The 22,307-nt window shown below is 66.9% G+C and overlaps 1 protein-coding gene across 5 annotated transcripts; it reads right to left on the reverse strand.

Annotated features, from left to right (window-relative positions):
• Positions 1-326: 326 nt before the first annotated feature.
• On the reverse strand, positions 327-18,249 carry SRRM2 (serine/arginine repetitive matrix 2). 5 transcript variants are annotated; one of them, XM_045016314.1, is made up of 16 exons: positions 18,162-18,249; positions 16,750-17,025; positions 15,706-15,816; positions 14,147-14,320; positions 13,691-13,768; positions 12,889-12,951; positions 12,664-12,696; positions 12,366-12,416; positions 11,382-11,471; positions 11,103-11,289; positions 8,983-10,082; positions 4,711-8,949; positions 4,333-4,602; positions 3,896-4,018; positions 3,603-3,710; positions 327-1,497 (listed from the first exon to the last, which is right to left on the reverse strand). In XM_045016314.1, exons 2-16 carry the CDS (start codon positions 16,986-16,988, stop codon positions 1,488-1,490), a joined length of 6,876 nt encoding a protein of 2,291 aa, XP_044872249.1. In that variant the 5' UTR covers positions 16,989-17,025; positions 18,162-18,249; the 3' UTR covers positions 327-1,487. The 5 variants fall into 5 exon arrangements, with proteins under 5 accessions (XP_044872249.1, XP_044872248.1, XP_044872246.1 ...); XM_045016313.1 differs by having other exon boundaries at positions 4,711-7,002; positions 7,033-10,082; XM_045016311.1 differs by having other exon boundaries at positions 4,711-6,132; positions 6,163-10,082.
• Between the last annotated feature and the right edge of the window lie 4,058 nt (positions 18,250-22,307).

The following is a 22,307-nucleotide window of genomic DNA, read 5'->3' on the forward strand; positions in this document are numbered from 1 at the left end:
TACCAAAACGTGGGGAGACAGGGCTGGACTTGGTACATCCCGGTCCCGCTGCCAAGGGCAGTGCTGCCCTCTTGTGGCCGTTGCCGATACGGCAGCAGCAGGTTCCGGAGCCCCCTGGACCCTGCCTGTCCCTCCATAAAGGGGTTCACTGGAGTGACCCCCCCCGGGCCCCAAGCCCCCCCCAGGCCCGTGTTACGCAGGGATCCCTCCTCGGCTCGTTCCTCCCCCCGTCCCTGCCCGCCGCTGGGGGTGGGGGGAGGTTTGGGGGGCCCCGCCGCCCCCCCCCGAACGACGCAGGCACCCGCGGAAAGGGAGGGGGCGCAGGCTCTGCTTTTCGTCGTTTATTTCACAGAAAAGTCTCCTTGCTGTACAGATTAAAAAAAAAAATCCAACGCTTTTAAGAAACGTGAAGAAAATTCTCTGCCCCGCCCCCACCCCACCCCCAAATCTGCCCTTCGATTTAGGGTTTCTCAGCCGGCTCGCCCCCCACAAACCGTGGGGCCCGCGGCCCGGCCACTCCCGCTCCAAAACCGCCATGGTCTGGGCTCTGCTGACAGTGCCCCCAAACAGCCCCGCCCAAGAGTCCCTTTATTGGGGGGTCCAGTGAACCCCAACTCCGCCCCCTCCACGCATGAGAAGAGGTGCCCCAAATTTAACTGAAAGCACATACGCTCCCCTAAATCAGAGTCTCATTTTGGGGGTGGCTCCTGAGAGGGCAGATTATGCCCTTGAACTCGGGGTGCTGCTGCTAACAAATATCGATAGCTGGAACCCCCAGTGAGCCCAAAGAGGCGCCCCCCCCCCCACATTTTAATGGCAGGGAGAACGCAAATCACTTCCTCACCCCCTCAGAGTAATTGGGGGGGCTGGGCAGGGGGATATGGGCCTGGACATTTGGGGTGTGAGCAATGAGAGCTCCTGGCGCTGCTGCCAGTGAAAGGGGAGGAATCTACCCCCTAAAATTTGGGGGGGGGCGGCCAGAGAGGGTGAGCTAAACCCGAGATTTGGGGGGATTCACCCCCTGAAAATTGGGGGTGCTCCAAAGAGGGGCGATGCACCTCAGAAATGCCACGCGGGTCTCGCCAGCTCCCTGCCCCCCGACTGAGAAACACTAAATCAAGCCGGCTTTTTCCGCACCCCACCCCAAAATCCCACCCCCACCCCACCCCCTTTTTTTGTGTTTTCCTCTTGAACCATTTTTTGTCTAAATCAACCCAACTCCCCCCCACCCCCCCACTTGTCTCAAAACACAGAAGTTTTGTCGGGTTTTTTTATCGGTAAAACTCACAGAAGAGAAAAAACTGAAACGCTCACATGGGAAAAAACGAGAGTCGAGTCACAAGGGGGCGGGGCCCCGGCAGCCGAGGGGGCGGGACGTAGCCGCCGGCCAATGGGGGAGGGGGAGGAGCCAATGGAAACGGAGGAGGCTGCTGCCGGAGCCCCTGCTAGGGGGCGCTGCTGCTGGAGGCTGGGCGGAGCCCCGCGGGCTACGGCGACCTGGGAAGAAGAGAAGAGGGGGAGGGGTTACGGGGCTACAGGGAGAAGTCTGCCCCCTGGTGGAGAAAGGGGGGAACGCAGACCCCAATGGCTCAACCCCACGGGCCCATCTATGCCAGTATCCCGCCTCCTCCCTGCCCCTCCAGATCAGCCTCATGAGCCCATTTACCCCCATCCACCCCCCAGATCAGCCCCACAGGCCCACGTATCCCGGTATCCCACCCTGTCCTGCACCCCCCGCCCCTCGGCCCACGTACGCCAGTACCCCACCCACTCCCAGATCAGCCCCATGGGCCCATCTACCCCGGGATCCTGCCCCCTCCTGGCTGCTCCAGATCAGCCCCATGGGCCCATCTACCCCAGGATCCTGCCCCCTCCTGGCTGCCCCAGATCAGCCCCATGGGCCCATCTACCCCGGGATCCTACCTCCTCCTGGCTGCCCCAGATCAGCCCCATGGGCCCATCTACCCCGGGATCCTGCCCCCTCCTGGCTGCCCCAGATCAGCCCCATGGGCCCAACTACCTCGGGATCCTGCCCCCTCCTGGCTGCCCCAGATCAGCCCCATGGGCCCATCTACCCCGGGATCCTGCCCTCTCCTGGCTGCCCCAGATCAGCCCCATGGGCCCATCTACCCCGGGATCCTGCCCCCTCCTGGCTGCCCCAGATCAGCCCCATGGGCCCAACTACCTCGGGATCCTGCCCCCTCCTGGCTGCCCCAGATCAGCCCCATGGGCCCATCTACCCCGGGATCCTGCCCCCTCCTGGCTGCCCCAGATCAGCCCCATGGGCCCATCTACCCCGGGATCCTGCCCCCTCCTGGCTGCCCCAGATCAGCCCCATGGGCCCATCTACCCCGGGATCCTGCCCCCTCCTGGCTGCCCCAGATCAGCCCCATGGGCCCATCTACCCCGGGATCCTGCCCCCTCCTGGCTGCCCCAGATCAGCCCCATGGGCCCATCTACCCCGGGATCCTGCCCCCTCCTGGCTGCTCCAGATCAGCCCCATGGGCCCATCTACCCCGGGATCCTGCCCCCTCCTGGCTGCCCCAGATCAGCCCCATGGGCCCATCTACCCCGGGATCCTGCCCCCTCCTGGCTGCTCCAGATCAGCCCCATGGGCCCATCTACCCCGGGATCCTACCTCCTCCTGGCTGCCCCAGATCAGCCCCATGGGCCCATCTACCCCGGGATCCTGCCCCCTCCTGGCTGCCCCAGATCAGCCCCATGGGCCCATCTACCCCGGGATCCTGCCCCCTCCTGGCTGCTCCAGATCAGCCCCATGGGCCCATCTACCCCGGGATCCTGCCCCCTCCTGGCTGCTCCAGATCAGCCCCATGGGCCCATCTACCCCAGGATCCTGCCCCCTCCTGGCTGCCCCAGATCAGCCCCATGGGCCCAGCTACCCCGGGATCCTGCCCCCTCCTGGCTGCTCCAGATCAGCCCCATGGGCCCATCTACCCCGGGATCCTGCCCCCTCCTGGCTGCTCCAGATCAGCCCCATGGGCCCATCTACCCCAGGATCCTGCCCCCTCCTGGCTGCCCCAGATCAGCCCCATGGGCCCATCTACCCCGGGATCCTGCCCCCTCCTGGCTGCTCCAGATCAGCCCCATGGGCCCATCTACCCCGGGATCCTACCTCCTCCTGGCTGCCCCAGATCAGCCCCATGGGCCCATCTACCCTGGGATCCTGCCCCCTCCTGGCTGCCCCAGATCAGCCCCATGGGCCCATCTACCCTGGGATCCTGCCCCCTCCTGGCTGCTCCAGATCAGCCCCATGGGCCCATCTACCCCGGGATCCTGCCCCCTCCTGGCTGCTCCAGATCAGCCCCATGGGCCCATCTACCCCGGGATCCTACCTCCTCCTGGCTGCCCCAGATCAGCCCCATGGGCCCATCTACCCTGGGATCCTGCCCCCTCCTGGCTGCCCCAGATCAGCCCCATGGGCCCATCTACCCCAGGATCCTGCCCCCTCCTGGCTGCCCCAGATCAGCCCCATAGGGCCCATCTACCCTGGGATCCTGCCCCCTCAGCAGCCCCACAGGCCCATCTACCCTGGTATCCTGCCCTCTCCCGGCCCCCCCAGCCCCGTCTCAGCCCCCTCGTACCGGGACGCTCGGCGACGGGCAGCGTGGGGGGGGCTGGGCGTTTCCCGCCTGCGCTTGCGACCTGGGGAGCGGCTGTTGGTTCCTCGGCTCCTCTGGGAGGGTTTGTCACTGGGGGGGGGGGGGCGCCGGGTAAGGGGAGGGTCAGTGGGGCCCCCAGATCTGACCCACAGGCCCCCCCAACCCTCCCAGCCTGCCCCCTCCCCTGCTCCTCAGTCCCCCCACCCCTCGCCCTTCCCTCCTAGTCCCCCACCCCCCCCCGAGCTGGTCCCTGGGGGGCTCCGGCAGACACCTACCTGTGCCGGTCCCGCTGGGCCAGGGGGGGCTCCGGGGGGGAGGGCCGGCGCCGCTCGGCCGGGGAATAGCTGAGAGAGCGCGAGTCGCGCAGGGAGTCGATCGGCTTCCGGGGGCTCCGGGAGCTGTGGGGGGGAAGGGGGGACAGCAGGTGAGACACCCTTAGACAGACCCAGAGGAAGCCACAGGAAAATAGGGACCCAGGTGTCCATCCGCGCAATACCCAACCCCTAGGAGAACGGGGACCCAGGCGTCCGGACCAGCAGCACCTGCCCACCCCCGCAACACAGGTCTGCACTAGCCCGCCCCCACCAGGAGAACGGGGACCCAGGCGTCCGGACCAGCAGCACCTGCCCACCCCCGCAACACAGGTCTGCGCTAGCCCGCCCCCACCAGGAGAACGGGGACCCAGGCGTCCGGGCCAAGGCCCCACACTTACCGCCTCTGCTCGGGCGAGGGCTTCTTGGGAGCCGCCTTGGGCTGCGGCTGGGGCCCCGGCTTGGGGGAGGAGGAGGACGAGGAGGAGGAGGAAGAAGAGGACGACGAGGAGGACGAGGACGAGGAGGAGGAAGACGAGGAAGACGACGAGGAGGACGACGACGACGAGCTGCTGCTGGAGCTGCTGGAGCTGCGGGAACGGCGTTTCCGCTTGGCCACCTCCAGGGGGCGCCCCTCACGGGCCAGCTCCTTCGGCACCGGGCTCGGGGGCCTGCGGACGGGGGGAGCGTGAGAAACCGGGGCAGGGGGGCGCCAGGCTGGGACGGAAGGGATGGGGGTGGGGAGCTGGGCGGGGGGCACCGAGCCGTGGGGGACTCACTCTTTCTTCGCCGTCTCCTGGTCGGGCCCCTTGCTGGCCGGGGAGTCGTGGCTGGACTCTGAGGAGCTGGAGCTGGAGCTGGAGTCGGAGGAGGAGGACGAGGAGGAGGACGAGGACGAGGAGGACGAGGACGAGGAGGTGGACGAGCTCCTCTTCTCTTTGGACGGGGTGCGGGGGGCCACCGGCAGCAGCACCAGCGCCTTGGGGGCTCCGCTCCGGGCTTTGTCTGGCAGCTCCCCAGGCACCTCCGGGGCTGGCGGCTCTGACTTGACCTTGGGCCCTTCCCTGTCTTCCTCCTTGGGGGGCAGCAGCGGGAGCGGGCCGGGCAGGGGGCTGGGCACCTTGTGGGAGGCGGAGGAGGAAGAGGACGAGGAGGAAGATCTGACTTTCTCTGGCCCTTTGGCTGGGGGGAGGCGGCCGGCAGGCGGGGAGCCGCCAGGGGCGGCAGGGCAGGAGTTCAGGGTCCAGGCGGGCGCCGGACCCCCGTTCCTCACCGCCCCCAGGGACCCCTCTGGCCGCGGGGACTGGATCTTGGGGGCAGGGGAATGGGCTTTCCTGGCTTTCGGGGAGGCCTCGTCCGGCGCCGGCGGGGAGCGGGACGGGCTGCGCCGGATGGGCACCGCCGCCACGGGCGACGTCTTCTCAGCTCTGCCTGGTGCTGCCTTGTCAGCCGCTCCCACTTTGGGGTATTTCTCCAGCACCGGCGGGGAGCGGGACCTCCTCCCGGCGCGTTTTGGCGAGCCAGAGCCCGAGCGGGTCCTGGCCGGCGACGCCTTCGAGCGGCCGTGGTAGGAAGAGGCCGGGGTGCGGGAGACGTCCAGTTTCGGTGGGGAGCGGGAGCGGGGCTGGCGGGAGCCGCGGCGCCGGGGGGAGGACCCCGCTCGGGCTCGGCGGGGCGGCGTGCGGGATCTGCTGCGACGGGGTGAGGACGGCGAGCGGTCCCGGCGGCGGGAGAATCGCGAGGTGGATCTCGAGCGGCTCCTGCCGGGCGACGAGATGGATCGGTCTCTCCGCAGGGAGCTTCTGGATTTGCCTCGTCTGGAGATGGACCGGGACCGGGTTCTCCTGGGCGACGACCCGGATCTTCCTCGCCGCAGGGAAGATCTCCACTTCCCCCTTCTGGAGGGAGAGCTGGACCGGCCACGCCTCGTCGGGCCCTTGGGTCTCTCTGGAGACGACCCAGAGCGGCTGCTTCTGGGAGACGCTCCCAGCTTCTCTCGAGGTCTCGGGGATGAGCCGGACCTGCCACGCCTTGGAGTGGATCTGGATTTCTCTCGAAGTCTTAGGGACGAGCCGGATAGGCTGTACCTTGCGGGAGATCTGGATTTCTCTCTAGATCTCAGAAATGAGCCGGAACTGCCATACCTAGCAGGAGATCGGGATTTCTCTCGAGGCCTGGGGGATGAGCCAGACCTGCTGCGCCTGGGGGGCGAGCGGGACTTCTCTCGCGGCCTCGGGGGCGAGCGGGACTTCTCTCGCGGCCTCGGGGGCGAGCGGGACTTCTCTCGCGGCCTCGGGGGCGAGCGGGACTTCTCTCGCGGCCTCGGGGGCGAGCGGGACTTCTCTCGCGGCCTCGGGGGCGAGCGGGACTTCTCTCGCGGCCTCGGGGGCGAGCGGGACTTCTCTCGCGGCCTCGGGGGCGAGCGGGACTTCTCTCGCGGCCTCGGGGGCGAGCGGGACTTCTCTCGCGGCCTCGGGGGCGAGCGGGACTTCTCTCGCGGCCTCGGGGGCGAGCGGGACTTCTCTCGCGGCCTCGGGGGCGAGCGGGACTTCTCTCGCGGCCTCGGGGGCGAGCGGGACTTCTCTCGCGGCCTCGGGGGCGAGCGGGACTTCTCTCGCGGCCTCGGGGGCGAGCGGGACTTCTCTCGCGGCCTGGGGGGCGAGCGGGACTTCTCTCGCGGCCTGGGGGGGCGAGCGGGACTTCTCTCGCGGCCTGGGGGGCGAGCGGGACTTCTCTCGCGGCCTGGGGGGCGAGCGGGACTTCTCTCGCGGCCTGGGGGGCGAGCGGGACTTCTCTCGCGGCCTGGGGGCGAGCGGGACTTCTCTCGCGGCCTGGGGGGCGAGCGGGACTTCTCTCGCGGCCTGGGGGGCGAGCGGGACTTCTCTCGCGGCCTGGGGGGCGAGCGGGACTTCTCTCGCGGCCTGGGGGGCGAGCGGGACTTCTCTCGCGGCCTGGGGGGCGAGCGGGACTTCTCTCGCGGCCTGGGGGGCGAGCGGGACTTCTCTCGCGGCCTGGGGGGCGAGCGGGACTTCTCTCGCGGCCTGGGGGGCGAGCGGGACTTCTCTCGCGGCCTGGGGGGCGAGCGGGACTTCTCTCGCGGCCTGGGAGGCGATCGGGATATTTCTGCCCGTTCTGGAGAAGACTCCAAGCTGCTCGGAGGTGTTCTGGATTTCTCTCTGATACCAGGGGATGACCCCAATCTGCTTCTTCTTGGGGACGTTCCATAATTGTCTTTTGCCTCAGGAGACATCGGCTTGACCTGACCTGCTAAAATCCTCACTAGCTCTGTAGCTTCTGGAGAAACCCCAGGCCTGTTGTGTTTTGAAACTGCTCCAAGTTTGCTTCCTGACCCTGGAGAGGATCCGGATCGGCTGTGTCTTGGGGGCGAACTGGATTTCCCTTTCAATGTCAACAATGATCCAGATCCGCTCAGTGAGGGAGGCGATCTGGATTTTGCTTGCTCTACAGAGGCCCCTCTTATCGATGGTGATGGGGATTTCTTTTTCACTTCTGGAGACGATCCGGATCGGCTTTGCCATGGCTGGGGAGATCTGGATTTTTCTTTCACCACTGGAGAGGCACCAGGCTTAACACATCTTGGAGGTGATCTGGATTTCTTTTTTGGTTCTGGAGGGGATCCTGCTTGGCTTTGTCTTGGGAGTGGGGAGCTAGATTTATCATTTAGTTCCGGAGAGGATCCAGACCTGCCTCTCGCAGGCGGCGATCTGGATTTCTTCATCAGTTCTGGAGAGGCTCCAGACTGGCTGCATCTTGGAGGTAAACTTGATTTCTCTTCCACCACTGGAGAAGACCCAGCACCACTGTGTCTTGGAGAGGTCTTAGACAGCTTCTTCAGTTCTGGAGAGGATCCAGATCTGCTTCTCACTGCAGGAGATCTGGATTTCCCTTCCACGGCTGGTGAAGATCCAAGCCCACTTTGCCTTGGAGGAGAACTGGATTTCTTCTTCAACCCAGGAGAGGAGCCAGACCTGCCTCTCGCAGGAGGGGATATGGATTTCTCTCTCTGTTCTGGAGAGGATCCAGATCTGCTTCGTCTCAGTGGTGATCTCAGTTTCTCTCTCACAGCTGGAGATGATCCAGATTTGCTCTGTTTCAGGGGTGATCTAGATTTCTCTCTCATCGCTGGAGATGATCCAGATCTGCTTCGTCTTGGGGGTGATATGGATTTCTCTCGCACCGCTGGAGATGATCCAGATCTGCTTCGTCTGGGGGGTGATCTAGATTTCTCTCGCACCGCTGGAGATGATCCAGATCTGCTTCGTCTCGGGGGCGATCTAGATTTCTCTCTCAATGCTGGAGACGACCCAGATCGGCCTCTCACAAGTGGTGATCTGGATTTCTTCTTCGCCACTGAAGAGGACCCAGAACTGCTTCGTCTCGGGGGCGATCTAGATTTCTTCTTCAACACTGGCGAGGAGCTAGACCTGCTTCGTCTCGGGGGCGATCTAGATTTCTTCTTCAACACTGGCGAGGACCTAGACCTGCTTCGTCTTGGCGGTGATCTGGATTTCTTTCTCGCCAGTGGAGAAGATCCAGACCTCCTTCGTCTTGGGGGCGATCTGGATTTTTTCTTCACTTCTGGAGACGATCCAGACCGGCTTCTTCTAGGCGGTGATCTGGATTTCTTTTTGAGTGCCGGAGACAATCCAGACCTCCTCCTCCTCCTTCTGGATGGCGTTCTGGATTTCTTTTTCAGCGCTGGAGATGACCCTGACCGGCTCCTCCGAGGGGATGATCTGGATTTCTTTTTTGGCCGAGGGGATGAGCCAGAGCGGCTCCTCCAGGGCGATGATCTGGATTTCTTCTGTAGCCGAGGGGATGATGTGGAGCGGCTGCGTCTTGACACTTTCCTGGATTTCTTCTTCACGTCTGGCGACGAGTCAGACAGGCTCCTTCGCAGGGGCAGCCTGGATTTTTTCCTCCGCTCGGCCGACGACCCAGAGCGGCTCCTCCTGGCTGAAATCAGTGATTTCTCCCGCCTGGGAGAGGACCCTGACCTGCCTCGCCTGGGCGGGGTTCTAGACCGGGACCTGCCTCGCCTGGGCGGGGTTCTAGACCGGGACCTGCCTCGCCGGGGCGGGGTTCTAGACCGGGACCTGCCTCGCCGGGGCGGGGTTCTAGACCGGGACCTGCCTCGCCGGGGCGGGGTTCTAGACCGGGACCTGCCTCGCCGGGGCGGGGTTCTAGACCGGGACCTGCCTCGCCGGGGCGGGGTTCTAGACCGGCCCCGCCTTGCCGTGTTTCGGCTCCTAGACCAGCCAGGCCTCTGGGGTGTCCTGGAGCGGGACCACCCTCGCCGTTGAGGGCTGCGAGATCTCCCCCTCCTCTGGGGCGTACGGGATTTGCCCCACCTGGGCGGAGTGCGGGAACGGGACCGTCCCCACCTCTGGGGGCTCCGGGACCTGCCTCTCCACTGGGGGCTCCGGGATCGGGACCGGCCCCGCCTTGGTGGCGTGCGGGAACGGGCCCCCCGGCGGGGTGGGGTGCGGGAACGGCCTCCCCGGCGGGGCGGGGTGCGGGAGCGCTCCCTGCGGGAAGGGGGCGTCCGGGACCGGGACTTGGCGTCTCTCTTGGAGAGGGAGCGGGTCTTGGCGCTCTTTGCCGGGGTGCCGGAGCGCTCACGCCGGGACGAGGGCTTGGGGGCTGCCTTGGCAGGCTGGGAGGGCTCCGGGGAAGAACTGGAGCGGTCCCGGCGCTGGGAGCCCCTCGATTTCTCCTGCCTGCTCGGGGCCGGCTTCTCCCGCTCGGGGGAAGAGGAAGACGAGTCTTCGTCGCTCTCGGAGCCCGAGCGGGACGGCCGGCCCTTCCGGGTGGCGGCCGGTGCCGAGGGGGCAGCCGCTAGGGATGGGCTCTTGGGGCGATCAGCCACTGGCTTTTTGGGGGGAGGGGAGGAGGAGCGGGGGGACTTGGTCTCCTTGGAGGGGGGGCGCTTGTGGCCGGACGAGGCCCTCTCTCGGGCCGGCTCGGGGGACAGGGAGCGGCGTTGAGGGCGGGGCTCACGCTCCGAGGACGGGGCGGGGGGGGATTTGCGCTCTGGCTGCCGGGGCCGATCCTTGTCCTTCTGCTTCCCCTCGGAGACGGGCGACGGGGAGGAGGAACGCTGGCGGGGGGAGCGCCGAGACGACCGCTTCTGGGGGCGGGGGAGAGAGAGAGAGAGAGAGCTGCTACGGCATGGACTTCAACCCACGCCCCAGCCCCCTGCTCCGACCCACCGGCCCCCACTCCCCTCCCAGAGCCGGGAGAGAACCCAGGAGTCCTGGCTCCCAGCCCCCCTGCTCCGACCCACCGGCCCCCACTCCCCTCCCAGAGCCGGGAGAGAACCCAGGAGTCCTGGCTCCCAGCCCCCCTGCTCCGACCCACCGGCCCCCACTCCCCTCCCAGAGCCGGGAGAGAACCCAGGAGTCCTGGCTCCCAGCCCCCCTGCTCCGACCCACCGGCCCCCACTCCCCTCCCAGAGCCGGGAGAGAACCCAGGAGTCCTGGCTCCCAGCCCCCCTGCTCGAACCCACCAGCCCCCAGTCCCCTCCCAGAGCTGGGAGAGAACCCAGGAGTCCTGGCTCCCAGCCCCCCTGCTCGAACCCACCAGCCCCCATTCCCCTCCCAGAGCTGGGAGAGAACCCAGAGTCCTGGCCCCCAGCCCCCCTGCTCCGACCCACCAGCCCCCACTCCCCTCCCAGAGCCGGGAGAGAACCCAGGAGTCCTGGCTCCCAGCCCCCCCCGCTCTAACCCACTAGTCCCCACTCCCCTCCCAGAGCCGGGAGAGAACCCAGGAGTCCTGGCTCCCAGCCCCCCCCCGCTCTAACCCACTAGTCCCCACTCCCCTCCCAGAGCCGGGAGAGAACCCAGGAGTCCTGGCTCCCAGCCCCCCCCGCTCTAACCCACTAGTCCCCACTCCCCTCCCAGAGCCGGGAGAGAACCCAGGAGTCCTGGCTCCCAGCCCCCCCCACTCTAACCCACTAGTCCCCACTCCCCTCCTAGAGCCGGGAGAGAACCCAGGAGTCCTGGCTCCCAGCCCCCATTCACCTCCCAGAACTGGGATAGAACCCAGGAGTCCTGGCTCCCAGCCCCCCTGCTCTCACCCACTAGCCCCCCTCCCCTCCCAGAGCCGGGAGAGAACCCAGGAGTCCGGGCCCCCAGCCCCCGCCACTCACCTCTGGCTTATCTCGGCTCTCCCGGGGACTGCGGCTCTGCGCGCGCCGGCTGAGCTCGGGGGATGCCGAGCGATCTCTCTTGGGGGCATCCTTGGAGGCGCCCTCGGGGTCGGCTCTCCTGCGCGGCGGCGCTGGGGGGCTCACGCTGGGCCGGGAGGCCCGCTTCTGAGTGGTGACGCTCCGGGACCTGGGGGGGGGGGGGCACAAGAGAGGAGGCTCAGGGGTCCCGGAGAGCAGCAGGACCCCGCCCCCCCCCCCCCCCCGCCGGCGGGGGCCTACCTGCTCCGCGAGCTGTCGGAGGAGGAGGAAGAGTCTGGAGAGGACGAGCGACCTCTTCGGCCCTTCTGGGACGCCGACTCGCTGGTGGATCTGAGAGCAGGCGGGGGGTTAGGGGGCGGGCGGCGGGGGGGGGGGTCAGGAATCCTGGCCGGCGGAGGGGGTAGGGCAGTGTGTGTGGGGGGGATCCTGGCAGTGGGGGAGGAGGGACAGCGTGTGTGCAAGGGGGGGGTAAATCAGGCAGTGTGGGGAGCGCAGGGCAAGGAGGGGGCTGGCTGCTGCGTGGGGGGGGCACAGGCCAGGGAGGTGCAGGGGGGGCGGGTTGCTGCGTGGGGGGGGGGGGCACAGGCCGGGGAGGGGCAGGGGGGGCTGGCTGCTGCGGGGGGGGGGCACAGGCCAGGGAGGTGCAGGGGGGGCGGGTTGCTGCGTGGGGGGGGGGGCGCACAGGCCGGGGAGGTGCAGGGGGGGCTGGCAGCAGCGTGGGGGGGGGCACAGGCGGGGGAGGTGCAGGGGGGGCTGGCTGCTGCGTGGGGGGGGCACCGGCCGGGGAGGGGCGGGGGGGGGCTGGCTGCTGCGTGGGGGGGGCACAGGCCGGGGAGGTGCAGGGGGGCCTGGCAGCAGCGTGGGGGGGCACAGGCCGGGGAGGTGCAGGGGGGGCTGGCAGCAGCGTGGGGGGGGCACAGGCCGGGGAGGGGCAGGGGGGGCTGGCTGCTGCGTGGGGGGGGGCACAGGCCGGGGAGGTGCAGGGGGGGCTGGCAGCAGCGTGGGGGGGGCACAGGCCGGGGAGGGGCAGGGGGGGCTGGCACCGGCGTGGGGGGGGGCACAGGCCGGGGAGGGGAAGGGGGGGCTGGCTGCTGCGTGGGGGGGGCACAGGCCGGGGAGGGGCAGGGGGGGCTGGCTGCTGCGTGGGGGGGGGCACAGGCCGGGGAGGGGCAGGGGGGGCTGGCACCGGCATGGGGGGGGGGGTCGCACACGCTGGGCTCTTACCGCTTCCTCTTCTTCTCCTTGGCTTTGTGTTTGCTCTTCGGACTGGGAGACCTGAGGGGAGGAACAGGGACCCTTGGGAAACGGGAGACCCCCCAGGCCCAGCGCCCCACTGCCCCGCCCCCCACACCCAGCACCCCGCCCCCCACGTCCACCGCCCCACCCCCCACAGCGCCCCCTGCTGGGCGAGGCCGGAGGAGCCGGGAGCTCCCCCCATAGCCAGCGCCCCCCCAGCGCCCCCTGCTGGGCGAGGCCGGGGCTGCCCATCTCACTATGAAACGCCGCCGCCGCCGTCCCTCACCTGTGTTTCCTCTTCTTCGAGTCGGACTCCGACCTGGACAGAGAACACGGAATCTGGGGTCAGCAGAGCCACGTCACCCCACTGCGCGCCAACCCCCCCCAACTAACAGACCCCGGGGCCCATCCCCGCACCCAGGCAGTCCCCTGCCCTGGGGCGGGATTGGAGCCAGCGCCCCCTAGAGGGGAGAAGGCCCCACATCCCATTTCCTCCGAGCCAGCCCCTTACCTGTGTTTCTTCTTCTTAGAGCTCTTTTTCCTCTCCCTGCGAGAGGGGGATCTGCTCTCTGACCTGCGGGGCACACGGCTCCAGTCAAACGCAGCTGGAGGGAATCGGAGAACCCAGGAGTCCGGGCTCCCAGGCCCCCTGCTCTACCCACCGGCCCCCACTCCCCTCCCGGAGCCGGGGAGAGAACCCAGGAGTCCTGGCTCCCAGCCCCCCTGCTCTTCCCACCGGCCCCCACTCCTCTCCCTGAGCCGGGGAGAGAACCCAGGAGTCCTGGCTCCCAGCCCCCCTGCTCTTCCCACCGGCCCCCACTCCCCTCCCAGAGCCGGGGAGAGAACCCAGGAGTCCTGGCTCCCAGCCCCCCCTGCTCTACCCACCGGCCCCCACTCCCCTCCCGGAGTCGGGGAGAGAACCCAGGAGTCCTGGCTCCCAGCCCCCCCTGCTCTAACCCACCAGCCCCCACTCCCCTCCCAGAGCCGGGGAGAGAACCCAGGAGTCCTGGCTCCCAGCCCCCCTGCTCTACCCACCAGCCCCCACTCCCCTCCCAGAGCCGGGGAGAGAACCCAGGAGTCCTGGCTCCCAGCCCCCCTGCTCTTCCCACCGGCCCCCACTTCCCTCCCAGAGCCGGGGAGAGAACCCAGGAGTCCTGGCTCCCAGCCCCCCTGCTCTACCCACCGGCCCCCACTCCCCTCCCAGAGCCGGGGAGAGAACCCAGGAGTCCTGGCTCCCAGCCCCCCCTGCTCTACCCACCAGCCCCCCTCCCCTCCCAGAGCTGGGGAGAGAACCCAGGCGTCCTGGTACTCACCTGCCTCTGTCTTTCTTCTTTTTCTTTTTTTTCTGCTTGGGGGATGGCGAGCGGGAGCTGCTGGACTCACGGACCAGGCTGGGGACAGACAGAGCAGGTGTGAAGGGGTTAATCCCCCCTGGTCCTGGTCCAGCCCCAGCCCCACCCTCACCCCCACCTGAGCCCCTGGTGCCAGGGCAACCGGCCTGGAGCTTGTGCCCCATGGGCAGGGCTGCACCTCAGGCCAGACGGGGGGGAAACGGCCCCCCAGCCCAGCACCGCACACAGCCTGCCCCCCCCAACCCCAACCCGCCCCAGCAGGGGGCAGCACTGTGCCCCCCCCCAACCCCAACCCGCCCCAGCAGGGGGCAGCACTGTGCCCCCCCAACCCCGCCCCGCCCCGGCAGGGGGCGGCTCTGTGCCCCCCCACCCCTTCCCGCCCCGGCAGGGGGCAGGGCTCCCCCCCCCCCCCAGTACCTGTACTGCTTCTGCTGCTCCTGCTGCTTGGCTGCCGCTGCCGCCGCCTCCTTAGCCCTGCGGTTGGGGTCGAACGAGCTCCCGTCGACGTAATTCTCGCTGATGCCAAAAGCCGCCCGCAGCCGCTCGTTCTTCTTCTCGTTGGCCTCGGCCAGCTGGTGGGTCTCTGTGACCCTGGGGAGGCGGAGAGGGGGCGGTGAGGGGCACGACGGACTGCAGGACTGGGGCACCGGCCGGGCTGGGGGGGGAGCCCAGGGCCGGGCTAGTAGGGGGCTGCGGGTCGGGAGTGAGGGGCACCGGCCGGGCTTGGGGGGGCAGGGGCTGCGGGTCAGGAGTGAGGGGCACCGGCAGGGGCTGTGGGTCGGGAATGAGGGGCACCGGCAGGGCTGGGGGGGGGGCAGGGGCTGCGGGTCGGGAGTGAGGGGCAGGGGCTGCGGGTCGGGAGTGAGGGGCACCGGCCGGGCTGCGGGTCGGGAGTGAGGGGCACCGGCCGGGCTGCGGGTCGGGAGTGAGGGGCACCGGCGGGGCTGGGGGGGGGGGCAGGGGCTGCGGGTCGGGAGTGAGGGGCAGGGGCTGCGGGTCGGGAGTGAGGGGCACCGGCCGGGCTGCGGGTCGGGAGTGAGGGGCACCGGCCGGGCTGCGGGTCGGGAGGGAGGGGCACCGGCGGGGCTGGGGGGGGGGGCAGGGGCTGCGGGTCGGGAGTGAGGGGCAGGGGCTGGGGGTCGGGTGTGAGGGGCTGCGGGTGGGGTGTGAGGGGCTGCGGGTCGGGAGTGAGGGGCACCGGCCGGGCTGCGGGTCGGGAGTGAGGGGCAGGGGCTGCGGGTCGGGAGTGGGGGGCAGCGGCAGGGCTGGGGGGCGCAGGGGCTGCGGGTCGGGAGTGAGGGGCAGGGGCTGCGGGTCGGGAGGGAGGGGCAGGGGCTGCGGGTCGGGAGTGAGGGGCAGGGGCTGCGGGTCGGGCGTGAGGGGCAGGGGCTGCGGGTCGGGAGTGAGGGGCACCGGCCGGGCTGCGGGTCGGGAGTGAGGGGCACCGGCCGGGCTGCGGGTCGGGAGTGAGGGGCACCGGCCGGGCTGCGGGTCGGGAGTGAGGGGCACCGGCCGGGCTGCGGGTCGGGAGTGAGGGGCAGGGGCTGCGGGTCGGGAGTGAGGGGCAGCGGCCGGGCCGGGGGGGGCAGGGGCTGCGGGTCGGGAGTGAGGGGCACCGGCAGAGCTGGGGGGGGGCAGGGCTGGGCTAGCAGGGGCTGCGGGTCGGGAGTGAGAGGCACCGGCAGGGGCTGCGGGTCGGGAGTGAGAGGCACCGGCAGGGGCTGCGGGTCAGGAGTGAGGGGCACCGGCCGGGCCGGGGGGGGCAGGGGCTGCGGGTCGGGAGTGAGGGGCACCGGCCGGGCTGCGGGTCGGGAGTGAGGGGCACCGGCCGGGCCGGGGGCAGCGGCTGACACCCGCCAGGCCCGTGCCGCGGGAAGGGAAGGGAAGGGAAGGGGGAGCCCGTCCCCAGCGCCCCCCGGTGAAGCTGGCGGTGCCGGGGCCGTGCCCCACGCGGCTGCCCCCCCTCGGGTACTTACGCCGGCTTCTGCTCCGGCTGCTGCTCCCCCTCCTTGCCCAGCGCCACGTCCTTCTCCAGGAGCATGAGCCGGAAGGTCGCCACCTTCTCCTGGATCTCGCCCTCGGCGTAGCTGGGGAGAGGAGCCAGGCGGGTCGGGGGGCGCGGGGGGAGGCGGGGGGTTCCCGGACGCTGGCTGAGCCAGCGCCCGGCTTTCCCCCCTCCAGCAGCCCCCAAAACAAGTCAGGGGAAATGTGACCCCCCCCCCGGTCTCGGCACCTCCCGGCAGACAGGCAGCAGCACCCCCGGTGTGCCCCCCATGTCCCACCCCCGATGTGCCCCCCAACAACCCCCACGTCCCATCCCCACCCCCCGGTGTGCCCCCCATGTCCCACTCCCGATGTGCCCCCCAACAACCCCCGCGTCCCATCCCCACCCCCCGATGTGCCCCCTCACGCCCCCTGCCTCCCACCCCAGTGTGCCCCCCATGTCCCACCCCCGATGTTTGCCCCCCAACAATCCCTGCGTCCCATCCCCACCCCCCGATGTGCCCCCTGCCTCCCACCCCGATGTGCCCCCCAACAATCCCCGCGTCCCATCCCCACCCCTGATGTTTGCCCCCGATGTCTCACCCCCAATGTGGGCCCCCAACAATCCCCGCGTCCCATCCCTACCCGATGTGCCCCCTGATGCCCACTGCCTCCCACCCCAATGTGCCCCCCACAACTCCCGCGTCCCATCCCCACCCCACGATATGTGCCCCCAACAACCTCCAGACTCCCAATGTGTGCCCCCCACAACCCCCGCCTCCCAGGTGTGCCCCACTCAACCCCCGCCTCCCACCCCCATTGTGTACCCCCCACACATACCCCACCTCCCATGCTGATGTGTGCCCCACACACCCACTGCCCCCCACCCCTGGTGTGCCCCAACAACCCCCGCCTCCCATCCCCACCCCGATGTGCCCCCTGCCACACCCCATGTGTCCCATCTCCGCCCTCAATGTGTCCCCCCCATGGATGCCCCCCCAACACGTGCCACAGTGCAGCCCCCCCCCCCAACGTACCCCTGTTCCTCCATGAGCTCGGCCAGCTCCAGGCATTTCAGCTCCACCTTGCGCTTGCGCTCATGGTCCAGGATCTCCTGGTTGGGCTTCTTGACCAGAGACGACTCCAGCTTCCTGAGCTCCTCCTCCGACTTGTAGTCGGTTCGCTCCTTCTTGTGCCGCACGGCCGAGAGGTTGCGCTGGACGTAGCCGTTGGTGCCGCTGCCCCGGGGAGTGGGGAGCCCTATCCCATTGTACATGGCGCCGCCAGCCTAGCACCGCCCGGGCCTGCAAGACCTGCGGGGAGCCACGCGGCATCAGCCCCCGCCCGCCGCCAGAGCCCGCTCCCCTCCCAGAGAGCCCAGGCCCCCCGACTCCTAGCCCCCACCCCGAACAAGCCACCCAGAAAACCCAGCCCCAACACACGGCTAGATCCAAAGTAGCACGGCACCGAGGGCAGAACTCCGGGGAGGGGCTGGGGGGGCACAGATGAGGGGTGGGGGGCAGGCAGGGGGAAGGGATGTGGCCTAAGAGATGCTCTGGGGCAGGGGGAGCCTGGGGGGAGCAGAGGAAGGAGGAGTTATGGAGCAGAGAGAAGGGGGGGGATAATGGCAGGGGAGAAATCTGTATTTTGAGGGTCACTCCCAGGTGAGGGGCTGGGGCTCCTGCACTGCCTCCACCCCACTGCCTCTCCCCACCCCCAACACCCCCTCCCCATCCATCTCCCCCCACCACAACCCCTCCTCCGCCCCCCCCACCCCAACCCCTCCTCCGCCCCCTCCCCCGGCACAATCCCTCCTCCGCCCCCCACCCACACCCTCCTCCGCCCCCCACCACAACCTACCCCCTCCCCACTCCCTGCCCCCACCCACTACCTACCCCCTCCCCCTTCCCCCCACCATCTCCCACTCGCTCCCCCCTCTGCCCCATCCCTCCACCTACCCCCACCACCCCTCTCTCCTCCGCCCCCTCCCCTTCCCCCCACCACAACCCCTCCTCCACCCCCTCCCCACTCCCTGCCCCCACCCCCCACCACAACCCCTCCCCACTCCCTGCCCCCAGGCACCTCCTACCCCCTCCCCACCCCCCCCACCATCTCCCACTCGCTCCCCCCTCTGCCCCATCCCTCCACCTACCCCCACCACCCCTCCCTCCTCCGCCCCCTCCCCATCCCCCCACCACAACCCCTTCTCTGCCTCCTCCCCACTCCCACCCTCCCGACTCCCCCCACCGACCCCCTCCCCCACCCCAGCCCCCCACCATCTCCCACTCGCTCCCCCCACCCCAGCCGCACCCCCCCTATCCACTCCCTCCTCCGCCCCCTCCCGACTCCCCCCCCACTCGCTCCCCCTTCCCCTGGTGCCCCCCCCGCTCCCCACCTCCAGCCCCTGCCCGCGGCCCCGCGCCCCCCGCGCCGCGTCTGCGCCACTCACGGAGCCAGGCCGCTCGCTCGCTCCGCGCCGCCGCCTCGGCCTGAGCCTGACTCCGAGCCAGCAGCTGCCCCCGCCCCCGCCAGCGCCGCCCGCCGCGGGGCACCACGGGAAATGGAGTCCGCCGGGCCGCGACGCGCCGCGCGGGGCCGCGGGAGCTCCAGGCGCGCGGGACTACAGCTCCCGGCGTGCCCCGCGCGCGCCGCGCCTGACGCCGCCATTTTGTGCGCTCCACCGTTAGGCCGCGGGGCACGCCGGGATCTGTAGTCCGGCTGAGCCGGGGAAGCCGTGGCAAGTAATGGGGGGTCAGGGTACGGCGCGACTACAGCTCCCATAAGGCACCGCGGCAGCCGCACAGCCCATTGGGATGCTCACTACGCGGCTCAGGGCAAAGGGCGGCTGGGCCCGTCGGGACTCTAGTTCCCATGAGGCGCCGAGGCAGCCGCACAGCCCGCTGGGTAACTATCATCCCACTGCATAGGTAGTAGGGACAGGTGACGTTGGAAAAACCGTTCCCGGCATGCCCCGCGCCGAACGCCGCCATTTTATTCGCTCGACAGTGGGGCCGCGGGGCATGCTGGGAGGCGTAGTCCGGCCAGGCGGGACTGCCGCTCCCATGGGGCCCCGCGGCGGCTGGGACATCCCCCGGGCCGGCTGAGGGCGACGGGGGCGGGCCGTGAGGACGCTGCCCGGCGCCATTTTGAACCCTGGGGACTGGCGGGGTCCTTGCCCTGCTCCTACCACTGCAATCTGTTATCGTAGGGTCCCAGGCACGCCGGTCTGTTATTGTAGGGTCCCAGGCACGCCGGTCTGTTATCGTAGGGTCTCACGCACACCGGTCTGTTATTGTAGGGTCTCACGCACGCTGGTCTGTCATTGTAGGGCTGCAATGTTATCGTAGGGTCCCACGCACACCGGTCTGTTATCATAGGGCTGCATTGTTATCGTAGGGTCTCACACACACCGGTCTGTTATTGTCGGGTCCCACGCACACCAGTCTATTATTGTAGGGCCGTGTTGTTATCGTAGGGTCTCACGCACACCGGTCTGTTATCGTAGGGTCCCAGGCACGCCGGTCTGTTATCGTAGGGTCCCAGGCACGCCGGTCTGTTATCTTAGGGCTGCAATGTTATCGTAGGGTCTCACGCACACCGGTCTGTTATCGTAGGGTCCCAGGCACGCCGGTCTGTTATTGTAGGGCTGCAATGTTATCGTAGGGTCCCAGGCACACCGGTCTGTTATCGTAGGGCTGCAATGTTATCGTAGGGTCCCACGCACACCGGTCTGTTATCGTAGGGTCCCAGGCACACCGGTCTGTTATTGTAGGGCTGCAATGTTATTGTAGAGTCTCACGCACAACGGCCTGTTATCGTAGGGTCCCAGGCACGCTGGTCTGTTATTGTAGGGCTGCAATGTTATCGTAGGGTCCCACGCACACCGGTCTGTTATCGAAGGGCTGCAATGTTATCATAGGGTCTCACGCACACCGGTCTGTTATCGTAGGGCTGCAATGTTATCGTAGGGTCTCATGCACACCGGTCTGTTATCGTAGTGTCCCAGGCACACCGGCCTGTTATCGTAGGGCTGCAATGTTATTGTAGGGTCTCATGCACACCGGTCTGTTATCGTAGGCCTGCAATGTTATTGTAGGGTCCCACGCACACCAGTCTGTTATTGTAGGGTCCCACGCACACCGGTCTGTTATCATAGGGCTGCATTGTTATCGTAGGGTCTCACACACACCGGTCTGTTATTGTCGGGTCCCACGCACACCAGTCTATTATTGTAGGGCCGTGTTGTTATCGTAGGGTCTAACGCACATCGGTCTGTTATTGTAGGGCTGCGTTGTTATTGTATGGTCCCACGCACACTGGTCTGTTATTGTAGGGTCTCACGCACACCGGTCTGTCATTGTAGGGCTGCGTTGTTATTGGGGGGTCTCACGCACACCGGTCTGTTATTGTAGGGCTGTGTTGTTATCGTAGGGTCTCACGCACACCGGTCTGTTATTGTAGGGCTGCGTTGTTATTGTAGGGTCCCATGCACACTGGTCTGTTATTGTAGGGCTGCATTGTTATTGGGGGGTCTCACGCACACCAGTCTGTCATTGTAGGGCTGCGTTGTTATTGTAGGGTCCCACACACACCGGTCTGTCATCGTAGGGCTCGTTGTTATTGGGGGGTCTCACGCACACTGCTCTGTTACCGTAGGGTCACTGCTGAACCCGGCCTTTCTTGGGTCCCAGCTGTTTAACCAAGTCCCAGAACTGGCTTTCCCAGGCGCTCCCTGCCCTGCCCCCATTAAAGACCCGTTCCAGGGAAGGGCCGGGCTCTGTAGCTCACAGGGCCCAAGCACGCCATGGAAAGAAAGAAATGCTTTGAGTCAGGGAAGAACTACATTTCCCAGTATGCCCTGGGCTAGAGCCTGCTGCATTCTGGGAGTTGTAGTTCAGTTAGCCCAGAAGCCCTTGGAAACGGCTTGACTCGGGGGCAGGGTTCCGTTAGACGACCTTTCCCAACATGCCCTGGGTGGGATCCTGTTGCATTGTGGGAATTGTAGTTCAGATGTACCAGCGTGGCCTTCTCTATAGTTCAAGTTACTTTAATTACTCACCCCTAGCCGAGGGTTCACCGTTCCTGTCATTGGAGAGAGTTCAACCCCCAGGTCGCTGGCGGCAGCCAGGTTCTCAATAGACGGGGGACCCAGAGACCCCTCAATGCTCTTTTGGCCAGAGCTCCCTTCACTAACCAGCCAGCCCCCAACACACACTGCAGCCTAGGCCCCGGACAGAGCATCAATCATCCTCTTCCTTCTCCTTGTCACCATCTCCAGCCTCCCCTGTGGCCACCATCCTGGTGCCCTCTCCAGGAAACCGCTTTTATCACCTGTTACGCTGACGCCCACTGGGGTTCAGACCTATCGGGGAAGGTTTGACCCCTTTTCCTCCTTTGAACATCCAGCCCCCACAACATGTGGGTTGCCCCTGTTTCCTATGGGCAAATTCGTTAGTTCCCCTTAACACATGAACGCTGATGTCACCTGATCACCGCAGGCACAGCTGGTTGCCCCGAGGAAGTCTTGAACGTTTCACCCCAGCTACCAACAGTCATCCTGTGGTGTCTGCTTAGCGCTCGTGGACGTTATTATCCAAGCTCAGCAGTTCTTCTCAAAGCATCAGCAGATCATCAACGCAGCCACAAGCTCAGCGGGTTTATTATCATCGGACTTACGCTAACGTATCTTCAGATTATAGCTCACTTCTCCTAAGGCAGAGGGCCTCAAACGTTTTGCCTGTGACCCCATTTTGAGACTTGACCCCAGAGAGCAACAAAGTTAGGCACGTGCTCCTTGCAAGAATCGATCGCAGGAACTTTCGATGAGCTGTTCGATTTCAGCTGCCGGCAAATCCCTGGCATCGGGCTTGTGCTGAGAGGGGTTTCGAGCCGAATCATACTTTCCCATTCCCAAGTTGGAGGGAAAAGGACACAAAGTCTTTCTCCAGCCAGCTCAGATGCTCAGCCATCACCTGTGCGGGAGGCGGAATAATTTCCTGCAAAGCTGCAGGAAGGATTCATAGTTAGTCTTCAATAGATTATTCTTCTCAAAAACAATTTGAGTCACGAATCCTGTGGTCAATCACTCAGCTGAAGGACCTGGGTGTTTTTTCCTTGCAGACCTGTGTTCCATTCATTCTGTTTCCCCCAGGTGTCCGTGACATAGGCAAAAAGACACATCTTATTTTAGTCACATAGAAAATCAATGAACCCACTCTCTTTGCAGTCCATTGCATAGGCACGCAGCTTGTCTCAGTTCAGAAAATCGTCCCAGGACTCTCCAGCAATGTGGCGGGATCGGACCTCCTGCCTTCATCCAGTTTTGCAAACAGACGTGCACGAAGAGACTGAATCATGATGTAGTTCATCGTTGCAAACACCCACCACGCAATCACACGGGATATTTTTGTCTTGCATGTGCCCATGGGGCACATTAAACATTCCTTGTGCCGTCTCGTGTCTGGGAAGAGGGGGACAGAACGTCTTCGAGAGTTGCACCCTCCAAGGTGTTATTTCACAAAAGCCAAGAAATGTGCATGACGACCCTCAGTGCTTGCATCAGCCTGAAGCACCCGCATTTTTCAGGTTCAGAGTA

Source organism: Mauremys mutica, chromosome 4 (genome assembly GCF_020497125.1).
Source record: "Mauremys mutica isolate MM-2020 ecotype Southern chromosome 4, ASM2049712v1, whole genome shotgun sequence".
NCBI classification, from domain to species: domain Eukaryota; kingdom Metazoa; phylum Chordata; order Testudines; family Geoemydidae; genus Mauremys; species Mauremys mutica.

Excerpts from the sequence above, each read along its gene's own strand:
- SRRM2 (XM_045016310.1), bottom strand. The coding sequence starts at position 16,988 with ATGTACAATGGGATAGGGCTCCCCACTCCCCGGGGCAGCGGCACCAAC. Across the intron at positions 12,952-13,690 it reads AAGAAGAAAGACAGAGGCAG|GTCAGAGAGCAGATCCCCCT; the intron begins GTGAGTACCAGG and ends TGTGCCCCGCAG. Across the intron at positions 4,019-4,332 it reads CCCTCGCCCGAGCAGAGGCG|CTCCCGGAGCCCCCGGAAGC; the intron begins GTAAGTGTGGGG and ends TCCCCCCCACAG.